Below are 14,366 nucleotides of genomic sequence, written 5' to 3'. Positions count from 1 at the left end.
ATTATTGCTTGAATTATCTAAAAAAAAAATATACATTACTTAGTGGACTGTTTAGGTCATTATTCTATATTTTACTATTTTTATAGATTTAGAAGATAAGCTTGACTCGAGGATTCATTATGAAAGAGAAAACTAAAGATAGACTTTGATATTTTTATTTTAAATTAATATTTATTAAAATTTGAAGTAAGACTACGTAATATTATTTTACAAGATATTTGATTTAGTTATCAGAAATATCCTTAAATATTAATTATTTAAATTTTATTCTGTACGTGTTTTATGATATCGTGATAAGATACCTTACATACTTATGAGGAGAATTCTTCATGAGCATGCGATAATTGCCGTGATCCTGTGGCTTACAATCTCGGATCGAGTGTATGACAATTTATATCACCAAAGTCCACAAAATTTCTGAGAGTTTGGATATAAAGTCCAACAACCTTTGATGTTTTCTTTTTTTTTTTGTACGTCAGACTAACATCTCTGAGTAGATCAATTCATATAAGCAAACCCGTCTGAGAACTCTAAGAAGAACTAGTCATATTGTATTCACCAGCTCGTCCAGCCCTCTAGGCGCTAGGATATTGAAAACAAGATTCAACATTTTCAAAATCTCTTTCTTATAAGCAATCAGAGTCATGATATGATAGTCAATCATTGTCAATAGAAAACTTTGAATAAGAGCTAATGGCTTGCAGTATATCCAACAAAATCCATCTAGGGACGAAATTTTTTCAATAAGAGCTAATGGCTTGCAGTATATCCTTAGGTTTGGCTTGAATCATCTTCCACATATTCTCCAAATGCCACATCTTCATTGGGATTGTTCCCAATGCAAATCATATAACAAACATTGTTAATAGCTAAAAAGATATTTGATCGAGCTGGGTTATACGAAGAGATGCGGGCTTATATAGAAGAGGAAAGATAACCTTCGAAAAGTATAGAAGCACAAGATTTGGGATAGAGGATAGGATCGAGGGGACAAAAAAGAAGGCCTGAACCACCTTAGATTCATTCACAACCCAACATGGGCCCAGGACTTGCATAGCCTAGCTCCACGCGCCTCGCTCTCTTTCCTCTCTACACACATACCATAGCCCATGCTTCCTTGGAAAGATACAGCAGAATAAATGATGCTGCTCCTATCAAAATAAATTTATAGAATAAGTGTAACATGTAACAATTTGCAAAGCTCATCTATGGTTGACCATAGTAATGCATTACCTTTTCCCACTCCTTATTGCATTTTTTTGGTTTATGAATTATAATGCCACATAGGTACAAATGATGATTATTAACATTTAAAATAGCTCAACCAAATATTTTAAAAATATAATAATTAACTCTAATTAATATTTTATGCATTATATGCCATTTTCTTTTCCCCTTTTTGAAAAATTTTTGTTATCAATATATGCTAAGATGTCATTTTTAGAATTATTTAATTATTTCTTTCTTAATAAAAAGATGTTATACACATGTTTCCATGCAATATTTCTACTCATATTTTCAAATTTCAAAAATATTAAAATTTTTCTTTCTATAAATGTGGTATATTTTAACTTTTAAAATAGAAATGTAGTTAGAGTGATCTTAAAATTCATTATCTTTGTTAAGGTAGCAATCTTAGGTTATTTTAGAATTAAAAGTGTAACAACCATAGATTTGATCTTAAAAAGCTAGTCAAAAAATATTATCTAGATTTCTTAATATTGTGTAAGTATTGAAAATCTATCTAGTATATAGCTAATATGAGATCAAATAAATATTTAAATGGATCCTCGCAGAAAATTCGCAAAGCGAAGCTACTTATGTATGATTTAAGGACCAAAGATCAAGAATTTAAAGATTTAGGTTATTATGTGAGAGATATGGTTTGAGAAATTACCAATATAATGTCAAATAATTAATAATATGATAAATTACAAAATAAAATAATAAAGGAGTGCCTAGATGGAGGTGAGTTAAAACATTATCTTAAGAAAGAAATCCAATCCTTCATATATTTATATGTCTATGGCATGATCATCCCCTAGTTACAACGAACCTGGCTCAGTTTGATCTTTCTACCACAATAGCCATCATGTGGGAGCTCCGATTCAGTCAACTCCCTTTGCTCCCCAGCAAGAAAATATGAAAAAAAGTTAAAACTGGAAAAAAGTGAAAAGTTAAGAGAAAAAGCTGAAAGGCTAATAGTGGATTTTCCCATTAGGACTCATAGTATCTGCACAAGGCAAGATAAAATCACCAGAGAAGTTTATAAAGACCTCAACTACTCTCTCAATAAAGACCCACTGCATATATATATCATGCATATGTAACGACGGTCGATCAAGTCGAGACAAACGTGCCCATAGTCTACTGAACACTACGGTAAAAATGGTCATTAACGACGCTATTAAGGTTATTTTACGACGCTAATAAGCGTCGCCAATAGCCTTTACGACGCTTCAAAAAGCGTCGCCAAAGCGTCGCCTATGTAAGAGTGGAGACGAAAAGTGCCGATGCTTTTTAAAAGCATCGTTATTTTTTAACGACGTTTTAAAGCGTCGTAAAATTAAACTATAACGGTGCTTTTTAGCGTCATTAATGACAACGCGTCCTCCACTCTACCAAGATGCTTTTTGAAGCGTCGGCTGTTAGGTTTTTTGCGATGCTTATAAGCGTCGTTAAATTTTTTTTAACGACGCTTTTAAGCGTCGTTAAATGTAATTTATAACGATGCTTTAAAGCGTCGCAAAATTCAATTTTAACGGCGCTTTTTAGCATCGTTAATGACTCCGCGACCTCCACTCTACCTAGACGCTTTTCGAAGCGTCGGCTTTTTTTGTCTTTAACGACGCTTATAAGCGTCATTAAAATAATTTTAACGACGCTTATAAGCGTCGTTAAAGGTTTTAAGAGAAAAAAAAATACAGGTTTTATATACAAAAAAAAAGAATACATACATTCCTGTATAAAATTATATCAATTATTCGAACATAAACCTGTACAATCACCACCATTCACACCTGTACAATCACCACCATTCACACCAAAAGCAAACTCAAATAGAAAATTTAACCAAACCAAAAGGTATTATTTTATATAAATAAAAATAAAGTACTAATCTCCATTACAATCAAGAGTAATATAAATAAATATAAGAATATAATAAAAATAAAATAATATCAATCTGCAGGCGGATGGTCGTCGTTGTCTCCACGTGACGTGCCGCAGTCTCGACGGGTGCCTGATGTGCCAGGAGCCTACAAGAAACATATCAAAAGCATGATTTGCATATCTATAAATAAAAATATATAAATTATTAAATTAATACAAAAATATATATTTAATATTATGTGTTTACCTGAGATGGACCATACATCTCTAATAAAGATGTAAGGCGATCAATCTGTCCCCTCATGGCCTGCATCTCGGCACGGCTCTGTCGCATCTCCTCCATCTCAGCGGCACGACTCTGTCTAATCTCCTATATCTCTGCCTCGAGTCTGCGAACGCGTGAATCCTGAGCATCTGCTGCAGCATGCTGCGTATATCTACTAACCTCAGATAATTGAGTGGGGGTGACTCCTACTCCATAACCCCTCACTCGGCCGTAGCGCTCTGGTCCCATCAACTCTGTGAACACCTCGGCCTCGATACGGCTCTGCTGCGTAGATGCTGCGGACTCGTCGTCACGCTCCGCAATGAGAGATGTAGCCCTCTCCTGTATTTTTTTTGAAAACAAGAGTTATACATTAATAGCTAACAAAATTAAATTTAAATCATTGCAAAAAATAGAATATTAATAATGCCGTACATATAAATCTTTCGACTCATCTCGAACAAAAGTACCATCCTGATGAGTATGAGTCATCCGGTAAAACTCCACTTGTCCGGGTTTCCTCCCATGCTCATCCACCTACACAAATAATTTTAATTTTAAGCAAACAGTTATAATAATTTAAAAAAATATATGAGTATCATGATACAGACATGGTCCACGATACATAATGATATTAGTTATATAAATATTTCAACATAAAAATTAAAAGTTAATTATGAAAGTTTAAGGAACATACAAACTCCTGTCGGAGTTGTGCATAACTCTTCGACCCCGATGTATGAGGAACAGACTGAGCTGCTCGTGCAGCTCTACCAATAGCAGAATAAGTCTGTAAAATAAAGTAAAGAACTTATTATATATATAATATATAATAAAAATCAATATTTTTATAAAATATTTAGAAAAAAAAGATAATAAGCAGATAATATACCTGTGCCCTCTCGGAGAACCAATAATGAACCAACTCCATCCACTGATGAGGGGGTACATCAGGAGGACAATTCCTAGCAACCTCCTCCTCTGTCATACCCTGTCTCATATAGTCCTTCTTCAATTGTGCTCTATATTCTTTCCATTTGCGGTTGAGAGACTTCATTACAAAATCATGAGTGGATGGAGGGAGAACAAACTTGCTCTATAAAAAAAAAAAGTTAAATGAAATAAATTATATAAATGATTAACAATTAATATACAGTATGAACATCAATTCATTACCTCTATAACTCGGAGGAGCTCAACTTTGTATGTTGGAAGCATGTCATTCCATTTTGCATAGCCCAACGGACATAGCTGAGGCCTCCGAGCAACAGTCCCCAAAAATGAAGTCAATAAGCAGGCAGCTTTCTTAATTGGCTGACCTAGCTGATTGCACTCCACAACAATCCTCTCGCCCTCACGCATCTGCCACACATCTCGTACTACTGTGGGTCCGCGTCTGGGGCGTACTCTCCCAGATCCGTCTGCAAAAAATATATAAAAGTAACTATATCATAAATATACATAAAATAAAATAAAATAAAAATTACATGAAAGATAATATATACCCTGCACGTGTATCTCATCATCTGGCTGATGAACAGGAGGATCGTGCTGTGCTGATGATGAAGGACAGGGCTCAGAATGCTGTGCAGCTGAACTGGCCTCAGGCTGCTGTACTGAAGAAGACGTACCGACCTCTGTCTGTGAAAACTGGAACTGCACTCCAGCATATCGTCCCCTGCGACGCATGATATCACCTAGCATTTATATAAATAAAAGGTAGAATCAGTTAATATATGGAGTAAAATAATATAATAATTAATGCAAAATATATACATCATAAATAATTATTACCAGTAACAATCAAGCAGTAGTGTTTCCTTCGAATTCTGTTCTAACCAACGTCGTCGTAGCATTTAAATCATCAGCTGGCACAAAATTGTAGGGCATACATTGTGTATAAGTGTCATCGTCATCATCCTCCACTTGGTTTCCCATATCATATAAGTCTCTAGGTTTTGTTTTGATGACAGTAAACCAATCTTTATCTTTTGCGTCTTGTACATAAAATACTTGACGAGCTTGAGATGAAAAAATGAATGGGTCATCCTTCAATAACACACCAGTGTGTATCAACCTTGAAAAATTTACAAGTGTAAATCCATTTGCATCTTGTTTCAAACCCCTTGGTGAGTTTATGTCTATCCAATCACATCTAAACAGTACTACTTTAAATTTTCCATAATAATCCAACTCATAGATATCTTTAAGTGCACCATAATAGGATTTTCCATCCGCTTCCACATAACACCGCTATTCTGTGTTTTTCTAAATTTCTCCCATTCTCTAGTATGAAATTTAAAGCCATTAATTATGAAACCGTTATATCTATTCACAATCTTGTTAGGTCCTCGAGCAAGAGCTATTAGTTCATCTGAATTATTTGTCTCCATCATCTTTGATACCTAAAAAAAAATGATATGACAAAGTGCTGTTGAGTTATCTGATATTAAATATGTATCAAAAATTAATATATCTCATAATTAAATATAAATCACACCTGATTCGAAAGCCACATAGGGAATAACTTGACCAACCATCGCTGTTCAATCCTTGCATTAGGACGAATGTTATGATTGGCTCGTCTCTGATAAATTAAAAATTCACTGCATAAAATATAAATATATCATTTAGAACATTATATCTAATATAAAATTTAAATTTTGATGTCATTCCTTAAATATACTAACCTGCGATGGTCAGATATTATGTCACTATGAAGTAACACATAACGATGTGCTTATGCTAAGGATTTTTGATCAAGTACAATACTTTGAGCTCTTCCCAAGAATTTTCCAGCAGTTAAGAACTTATACAGTTCTGCATTCTCCACAAAGTCATTATGCCGTTGAGGTCGACTAAAAATAGTCTCTACACCTTGAAGATATCTTGAACAAAATGTCAGACATTTATCCGCAATATATGCTTCAGCAATCGAGCCTTCGGGATAGGCTCTATTTCGCACATAATCTTTAAGACGCACAAGATACCTTCAAGAATTAAATATTTATTAAAATATCAGTATGCTGTTGTTTCTAATAAAATTATCAAAAGATTTAAGGTTTGCAATAATACCTCTCAATAGGATACATCCATCTATAATGTACCGGTCTACCAACTTTAACTTTTGAAGCTAGGTGAATGAGCAGATGTACCATAATAGTGAAAAATCCAGGAGGAAAAATTTTTTCCATCTGGCAAAGTGTAATTGCAATATCAGATTCTAACTGATCAAGTTCCTGAGGATCAATAACTTTGGAACATAATGCCTTAAAGAATGACGATAATCGAAGTACAATTGTAACAACTTGTTTCGGCAATGACGATCTTAAAGCTATTGGAAAAATATCTTGCATCAATATGTGACCATCATGACTTTTAAGATTTGAAAGTTTTCGATCCTTTAGATGCACACATCGTGAAATATTTGATGCATATCCATCGGGTACTTTGATACTTTTCAAAACTCCCAAAAAATTATCCTTTTCTCGAGCAGACATTGTGTAACATGCAGGAGGTACATAAATTCTATCATTAGCAAGCATTTTAGGATGAAGTTCCTGTCGGATACCCATTTCTTTTAAATCAAGACGTGCCTTCATGTTATATTTGCTCTTTCCATCAAGGTTTAAAAATGTTCCAAGTAAATTATCGCAAACATTCTTCTCTATATGCATGACATCAAGATTGTGCCGAATAAGATTATGTTCCCAATAAGGTAAGTCAAAAAAGATACTTCATTTTTTCCATAAATATTTACTTGGCTGTTGTGTAGATGCTATCTGTGTGTCTTCCTCATTTTCATCCTCGAAATAATTATCTGGATCTTGAAACACCTCTGCATCTATAGTACTGATACTGACTTCCTCTGGTAACCCTTCGTGCACTGAGCTTTCAACATCATCCCTTCCTCTTTTTTTAGAGGACTTTGAGTGCTTACCATAGCTGTAATTGATGCCATCCATTTGTCTATGAACATCAGTTTCAGAAGGTGGAATAGGGGCACATCCCAATTCTATAGTACCATCAAACAAATCTTTCTGAAATCGAAACGGATGATTTGCTTCCAACCATCGACGATGTCCCATGTAACAAAATTTACCTCTATGTTTTAACCAAATTGAATATGTTGAATCTCCACAACAAGGACATGCGATCCGTCCCTTTGTACTCCAGCCAGATAAATTGGCATATGCTGAAAAATCATTAATAGTCCATAACAAAGCTGTCCGTAGTTTAAATGTTTGGCCGTTGGAAGCATCAAATGCATCAACACCCTCCCACAACTATTTCAATTCCTCTATCAAAGGCTGTAGAAAAATATCAATATCATTGCCTGGACCCTTATCTCCTGGAATAACCATTGACAAGATAAGTGATGATTGTTTCATGCACATCCACGGTGGCAAATTGTAAGGTATCAAAACGACTGGCCAAGTGCTGTAGGTAGAACTCAGGGTCCGAAATGGATTGAAGCCATCAGAAGCTAAGCCAAACCTAACACTGCGAACATCAGAGGCAAAATCAGGATGCCTATCATCAAATGCTTTCCATTGAAGACTATCTGCTGGATGTCTCAACATTCCATCCTTTGTACGTCCTTCATGATGCCATCTCATTGATGAAGCTGTTTTTGATGATGCATAAATCCTTTTCAATCTAGGTATAAGAGGAAAGTAACGCAATACCTTGGCCGGTTTCTTTTTACTCCGCATTGCATCCAATTCATTCAGTACATCGTCTCGATCTTCTTTTTATGTTATCCATCTTGAAGATCCACATACATTGCATGACTCTTGATTAGCGTTTTCACCCCGATATAACATACAATCTTTCGGACAACTATGAATCTTTTCGTATCCAAGATCCAATTCCTTTACTACTTTCTTGGCTTCATAATACGATGGTGGTAAACGAGTGCTTTCTGGAAATGCATCCTTTAATAACTTGAGCAGCATGGTAAAACTCTTTCCAGACCATCCATTCAAATATTTTATATGAAATAAATGTACAAGAAAAGAAATCTTAAAAAATTTCGTACAACCCGGATATAATTCTTCGTCTGCATCTTTCATTAAGGTGTGATAACGAGCTGTCTCATCATTAGATGTATGTATGGGCTCCTCAACATGCATACGTTCCGTATGCGTACATCCATCAAACATCCCAACTGTTTCTTGTATACTACTGGATTCTCCTAAATTTTGAACATCAAATCCAAAAGCATCTGTGATCAAACCCCTTATATCATCATCTCTTGCAGAATTGTCTTCTAGGCTAGTGGATCCAAAATGAGTCAGGGGTTGGTTACATGATGATGGCAACATAGATTCTTCATGAAAAATCCAGTCGGTATAACCTCTTAAAAAACCATTCCATACCAAATGTTCTTCAACATTTTGTGGATCTAAAGAAGAACTATTTACACATTTCCGACATGGACATAAAATCTTTCCATTCAAACTACTTTTCTCCATACCAAATTTAATGAAGTCATGAACTCCATCTAAATATTCTTTACTATTCCTTGGTTTATTTATCCAACTTTTGTCCATTGTAGGATAAAAATGACTGAACTTGCAATTTATCTAAAAATAAAAAAAATTATACAATCTATATTAATGCAATGAGTAAAAAATATCAGTCATTTCATAAAATTCAAAAAAATAACAGCTAGATAAAGTTTACATAGTAAATGCTTGCTATCATCAACTAATAGGTAAAGAAGGTCCTATCCCATTCAGAAAATGCATTAATTCTATAGGTCAATTACAGAAATCAAATGATATGCAACAAGAGCCAAAAAAAATTTCGGCAGTATTTTCCTTAGTTCTTCCGTATAGGAAGAACAAAAAGAAAATACCATCCGAAATTTTTTCCGAACCCTCAGCATACCATTTGATTATGGTAATGACCTATAGAATTACTCACATTTTCCAAACTGTCCATACTGGACAATCAATTGATCAATGTACATAATTCTTTTACCCGTACAAAAATAAATAAATGTACGGATACAATAGAATATGTACATTAATCAAAAGACGGGTCTATGTTTCTATGCAATGCAATTCTTTTTAAAATTAATTCATAATTAACTTGATTTAATACCTGATATTAACTTGGGGAGTAGTGGACAAAGAAACTTGGCCCAGCTTAATCCAGATGCTTAGTCTTCATCAGTCACGAAGATAAGGATAACGTAGGCCACACGATATCAGGGTCCAGCCACATAACGAGCGCCACATGTCAGATAAGCAATCAATCAGGATTCATGAAACTATGAAATTATCCATTCATCAACCATGTATCACAACCTTAATTAATTGTACTATATATTTTCGGGTGAACCTCATAGAGAGATACTAAGAGGGTGTGGTTGTAAATTGATCTAGCTCTATATCATTTATTTTATGCTATACATGTTTACCATATTTGATAATTTAGGAGAGGTGTGGATGAAGATGATCATGACTTATACGTTCGCTCCACAAGTACATATGAACCAACCATCATTCGATATTAGATTTTTTATTTATTTGTCATTATCTTTAAAAAATCTCAATATTATTCTGGTTATGTGCTATCATGTGCTGGTTTTCTGTTCTTTTTCACCCCTCTTTTTAGATCATGAAAAACTTATTACACCAACCAGATAGTGACCTACTCAGTGTTTTATGTAGTTAAGCCAATTTTTATAATTAATTTTCATATGTTTTGCCACCACATGGATTCTTGTGAATCGGATGGGTTAATTAAAGCTTTCATCTGGATTAATGAGTTATGCTCATTTGAATTCGTTATGTTGCATGATGAGTATTGTATATTCTCAATCCTTAATGCTAATATCCATATACAGATATTTCATTATTTTCTTGCTACTAAAATCCTTGTGAAAGTCATGTGAATAAATAAATGTTTTTCGTTTGGATAAGTAAATAAAGAAATACATATAAATAAGTGTCTTATCTTACAAAAAAAAATGTGCTCCCATCAATTTTTATATTTTAATTTTATATTAAAAAAATTATATAATTTTTATATTTTTTTATGAAGAGCATAGTTATTGAATCACAGATGATGACCATTAATAGCAGATCTTTTGTAATGGATGCAATTCAATGGGTGCTTCATGGTTTAAATGGGAACATTTGAACATGATAAAAATGTAATATGATATAGGATAAAAAATATTAAATTTAAAAATAAAAAAATTTCAATTCCATATATCTTTTGAGCATTTATGAGTTATCTTTATACGACCAAGCATCTAATAATACAAGATCAATAATTAAAATTTTAAAAATGATGAAATATCACAATTTAACGATACCAAACCCCTGTTGTGCAGAAATGAGTTATCTTTCATTTGCTAAACTCGCTTTGAAGTGTGCAGAACTGAGAAGGAAAGATCGACCTGATCTCGGGACAGTCATCTTGCCCGAGCTCGACCGGTTCAGAAAGTTTGGACATGCATACAAAGAAAATGCTGGTGGCAACATTTTTGGCCCTTCACCACACAGTTCTAACATTTCACAACCGAGAATCAGGTCTCACACCACTCAGGTTAGTTTAATTTTTTAATTTTGAAACAGAAGCCTTTCAACATCTGTCAAGCAGTGTGAACCAAAATGCAACAACTGTACTGATTTGAGTCGTTTATGTTTGCACAAACAGGATCAGGTATCCAGCAATTCCATTTTTAGTGCTCCATGGTTGTCTTCAGCTGATATCTGAGAGCTATCATGGGATCAATTGAAAGAAAAACAAGATTTTCATAGGCCGTCCCAGGGGAATCAGTTAGAAATCCCCATATGCATACATATGTATGTCATGAGATAACATACAAACATAGCTCATAAAGTAACATCAAAGTAAAGAGAAGCAGTTAAGATGTTCGAATGCCAAAATCTTTTCAATATTCCAAAAATCCATCTGCTGGCCAACCAAAATGCCATCTCTCAGGTTTTCTCCTTCCCCTAAGATCTCTTCTACGATGATTAAACTCTCAAGGGACCAACTCAAACCACCACAACTCCCACCAACCGGAAACAAAGAAACCCCTCCGCTCCACTCTCTCTTAGGTGTTCGCCTTCCCCTAAACGAAACCTAAGAAACCCCTCACACAAACCCCAACCGAAACCTAAGAACTCCCCCTCTCCCTCTCTCAGGTGTTCTCCTTCCCATCAGATCTCTGAAAAGAAGAATGAATGAAAAGAAAAACAAGTGAAATGGGAAAAACATTTTACCTTTCAAAATTTCTGTGGAGCGGCCGAGCAGGCTTTGTTTCTCTTCGATTTTCCTCTAGTTTTTAGATTCTTCAGGAGTCGGATGGGAGGCTTGGGGTGGCCGAATAGCGAAGTGGGATGGTGGGAAGCTTGGAGCAGCCGAACAGGGAAGGAGGAGGAGGAGGGCCGGTCGGGTGGCTGCTTCCAGGAGGGCGGACGGCGTATGGCTTGGACCGCGCGAGCGCGGCGTCGACGGACGCGGCAGCAGAGGGGAGCGGCGGACGGAGGTGAGGCTGGACGGCGGGTGCGCGTGGACGGCGGGTGCGGTGCCGGCGGCGGAGATGGGCCGGGGTTAGCGGAGGAATGGGTGAAAATTAAAGGGGCGGTGGTAGATAGATTAGGGCACGGGAGGAGGGGGTTATTAAACGAACCCACCGACGCTTTTTAGCGTCGTTAAAAAGCGTCGGTATTTTCTTTATTTAACGACGCTTTTGCTAAAAGCGTTCGGTCCTCCATGGAGGCCGACATCGCCAAAGGGTTGGTGCCCTTGTACCTGTGTGCCACGATCGGTACCACCGCTGTTGGAGCCGTGGATCCACTACTAGAGCTGGGGAAAGTCGCGAACGAGTATGGCGTTTGGTATCACATCGATGCAGCTTATGCCGGTAGTTTGGGTATATGCCCTGAATTCCGGCATTACTTGGATGGTGGTGCCGTGCAAGTTCGCGTTGGTGTGCTTCCGACTCAAACCCAGGTTCCAAGGGATGATGCTTCGGAGTTGAACCGAAGGCTATTGGAGGCGGTGAACTCGAGTGGGCAAGCTTTCATGACCCATGCCGTGGTGGCCGGAATGTTTGTCGTACGGTTTGCGATCGGAGCAACCCTGACGGAGATGCGGCATGTGGAGGCTACGTGGAAGCTGATTCAAGCCAAAGCGGACGGTTTATTACTCAATGGTTCATGTGATAAAATTTCTTCCTCCAATGGTCTCTTTTCGCTTTAGCGAGCTTCGCTTCTTTTAATTTCATGCTATCTCTGAATAAAAAACTTGTCCGTTCCAGTTTAGTGGTCAACTGTGCATAGAATAGCTTCCCAATCTTGGACATGTAGTTGTACTTTTCTTACAAATTTATTTTAATAAAGCTAACATATCTTTCATTCTCTGCTATATATTTATCTTTTCGATGATCGATCAAATTCATACGTACGCTTTATGCTGTAACGCATATGTATATTGTAAGGATTAGACTGGTTATGTAATGCATAATGCATCGAACCCAGTATCTGACTTGGCCACGTGACACGATCTTACAATTTTTAGAGTAGTGCTCTAGAGATGATGTAAGACCTAAATAAATGTAAACTCAAATAATTTTAAATAATCAAATAAATATCAAACATGTCAACCAAGTCACTCTCCAAATCAAATAGTAAATTTATTCAAATACAATAATTCAAATATTCGTTGGTATTAAAAATTTAAACTAGCTAAATTATTAAAAACTCCAATACTTGACTTCTCTCACCCAATTTATCCGAACTAAGCATCCTGTGGTTCTGAAAATAAAACAACAATGGAATATGAGCTCTTCACTCAGTAAGAATCACTGTACATCTATATTAGAATAATGGATGAAGTGAGTGTGTGGTGTGTGTATATATATGTATATGTATGTAATATATACGTATATATTTATATGTATATGTATATATATATATAACTCAAAACTAGCATAAACATGCATTGAATACATAATAACTCAAGTGAGGTCTTATTCAACATTAATCTACATGATCTTAACATCTGATTCATCTTTCCACAACTTCAGTTGATAACCTTCATTCTTTTGGCTTGTACTAATTAAGGCTATATCTCAGTCTCTATCCGATCAAATTTCTACTCATAAGTCCATTAAGTTGTCTCAAGCATGAGTTCTTGGCTGACTGCCTACGTATGAAAGTCTGTGGGACTGTCCTAGACATATGCTCTGACAGCTGTTTAGACATGAGCTGCTAGCTGATCCAAATATAAGTTCGAAAAAATATTCAGGCATGAGCTCCCGGACGAGCTATTCCATGACGAGACTAATCCAATCATATATTTCATCCTTTATTTTGCATAATTTTATGTTATTTACCAAAACAAATTTTAAATTTCAATATGATCAGAAAAGAATGTCATATCCATATAACCGCAATATCAACCACTGATACATATACATAATCAATAAATGATGTAAATCATACCAAAAAATCATTCATGGAACGATTATATCTCAATCCTAATAAATCCATCAATACAAGCAAATCCAATAGTAAAATAGTATGTATCTATATTTAGTAATCATGTACAGAGATTCTTACCTCAATCAGTGATAAATCAGACTCACTGTCTTATGTTCTGGATGCATGTCAAAATCCTACTCGATGCCCTCCTGTTCGATAGACTGTTCTGCTATATATATTAAATTAATATTATAAAATAAATCAAATTAATTTTTTAAAATCATCTATTGGGGTTTATCGAGATCCTCACCTTTGTCCCCCAATATTTTTCTTCCCAAATTTTTTTAAACCATCTAAAAATATATATATAAATTGATTAATTAATTATCTAATTTAATTTGTTAATTAGTTGAGAAGAGAGAGAAGAAGCTACTTCTTCTCTTCTCCTCATCCAAAACAGGGGACCCAATCCCTTTCTTCTCCTCTCCCCCCACATGAAGCCAAAGAAGGCCGATGCTGCCACCCATGGTGGTTCT

The 14,366-nt window shown here is 35.6% G+C and overlaps 2 protein-coding genes across 2 annotated transcripts; one reads left to right on the top strand and one right to left on the bottom strand.

Moving 5' to 3' along the window:
• Positions 1-4,235: 4,235 nt before the first annotated feature.
• On the bottom strand, positions 4,236-5,551 carry LOC140855350 (uncharacterized). The gene is made up of 3 exons (XM_073251233.1): positions 4,882-5,551; positions 4,553-4,797; positions 4,236-4,472 (listed from the first exon to the last, which is right to left on the bottom strand). The coding sequence occupies exons 1-3, from the start codon at positions 5,078-5,080 to the stop codon at positions 4,236-4,238; spliced, it is 681 nt and encodes a 226-aa protein (XP_073107334.1). The 5' UTR covers positions 5,081-5,551.
• A 6,567-nt stretch (positions 5,552-12,118) lies between these two features.
• LOC140855349 (tryptophan decarboxylase TDC1-like) lies at positions 12,119-12,607 on the top strand. Its single transcript, XM_073251232.1, has one exon. The coding sequence runs from the start codon at positions 12,119-12,121 to the stop codon at positions 12,605-12,607; it is 489 nt and encodes a 162-aa protein (XP_073107333.1).
• The last annotated feature ends 1,759 nt before the right edge of the window (positions 12,608-14,366 follow it).

Source organism: Elaeis guineensis, chromosome 2, assembly GCF_000442705.2.
Source record: "Elaeis guineensis isolate ETL-2024a chromosome 2, EG11, whole genome shotgun sequence".
Classification (NCBI taxonomy): domain Eukaryota; kingdom Viridiplantae; phylum Streptophyta; class Magnoliopsida; order Arecales; family Arecaceae; genus Elaeis; species Elaeis guineensis.
Note: the sequence above shows the minus strand (reverse complement) of the source record. Positions and strands in the feature narration are given on the sequence as shown.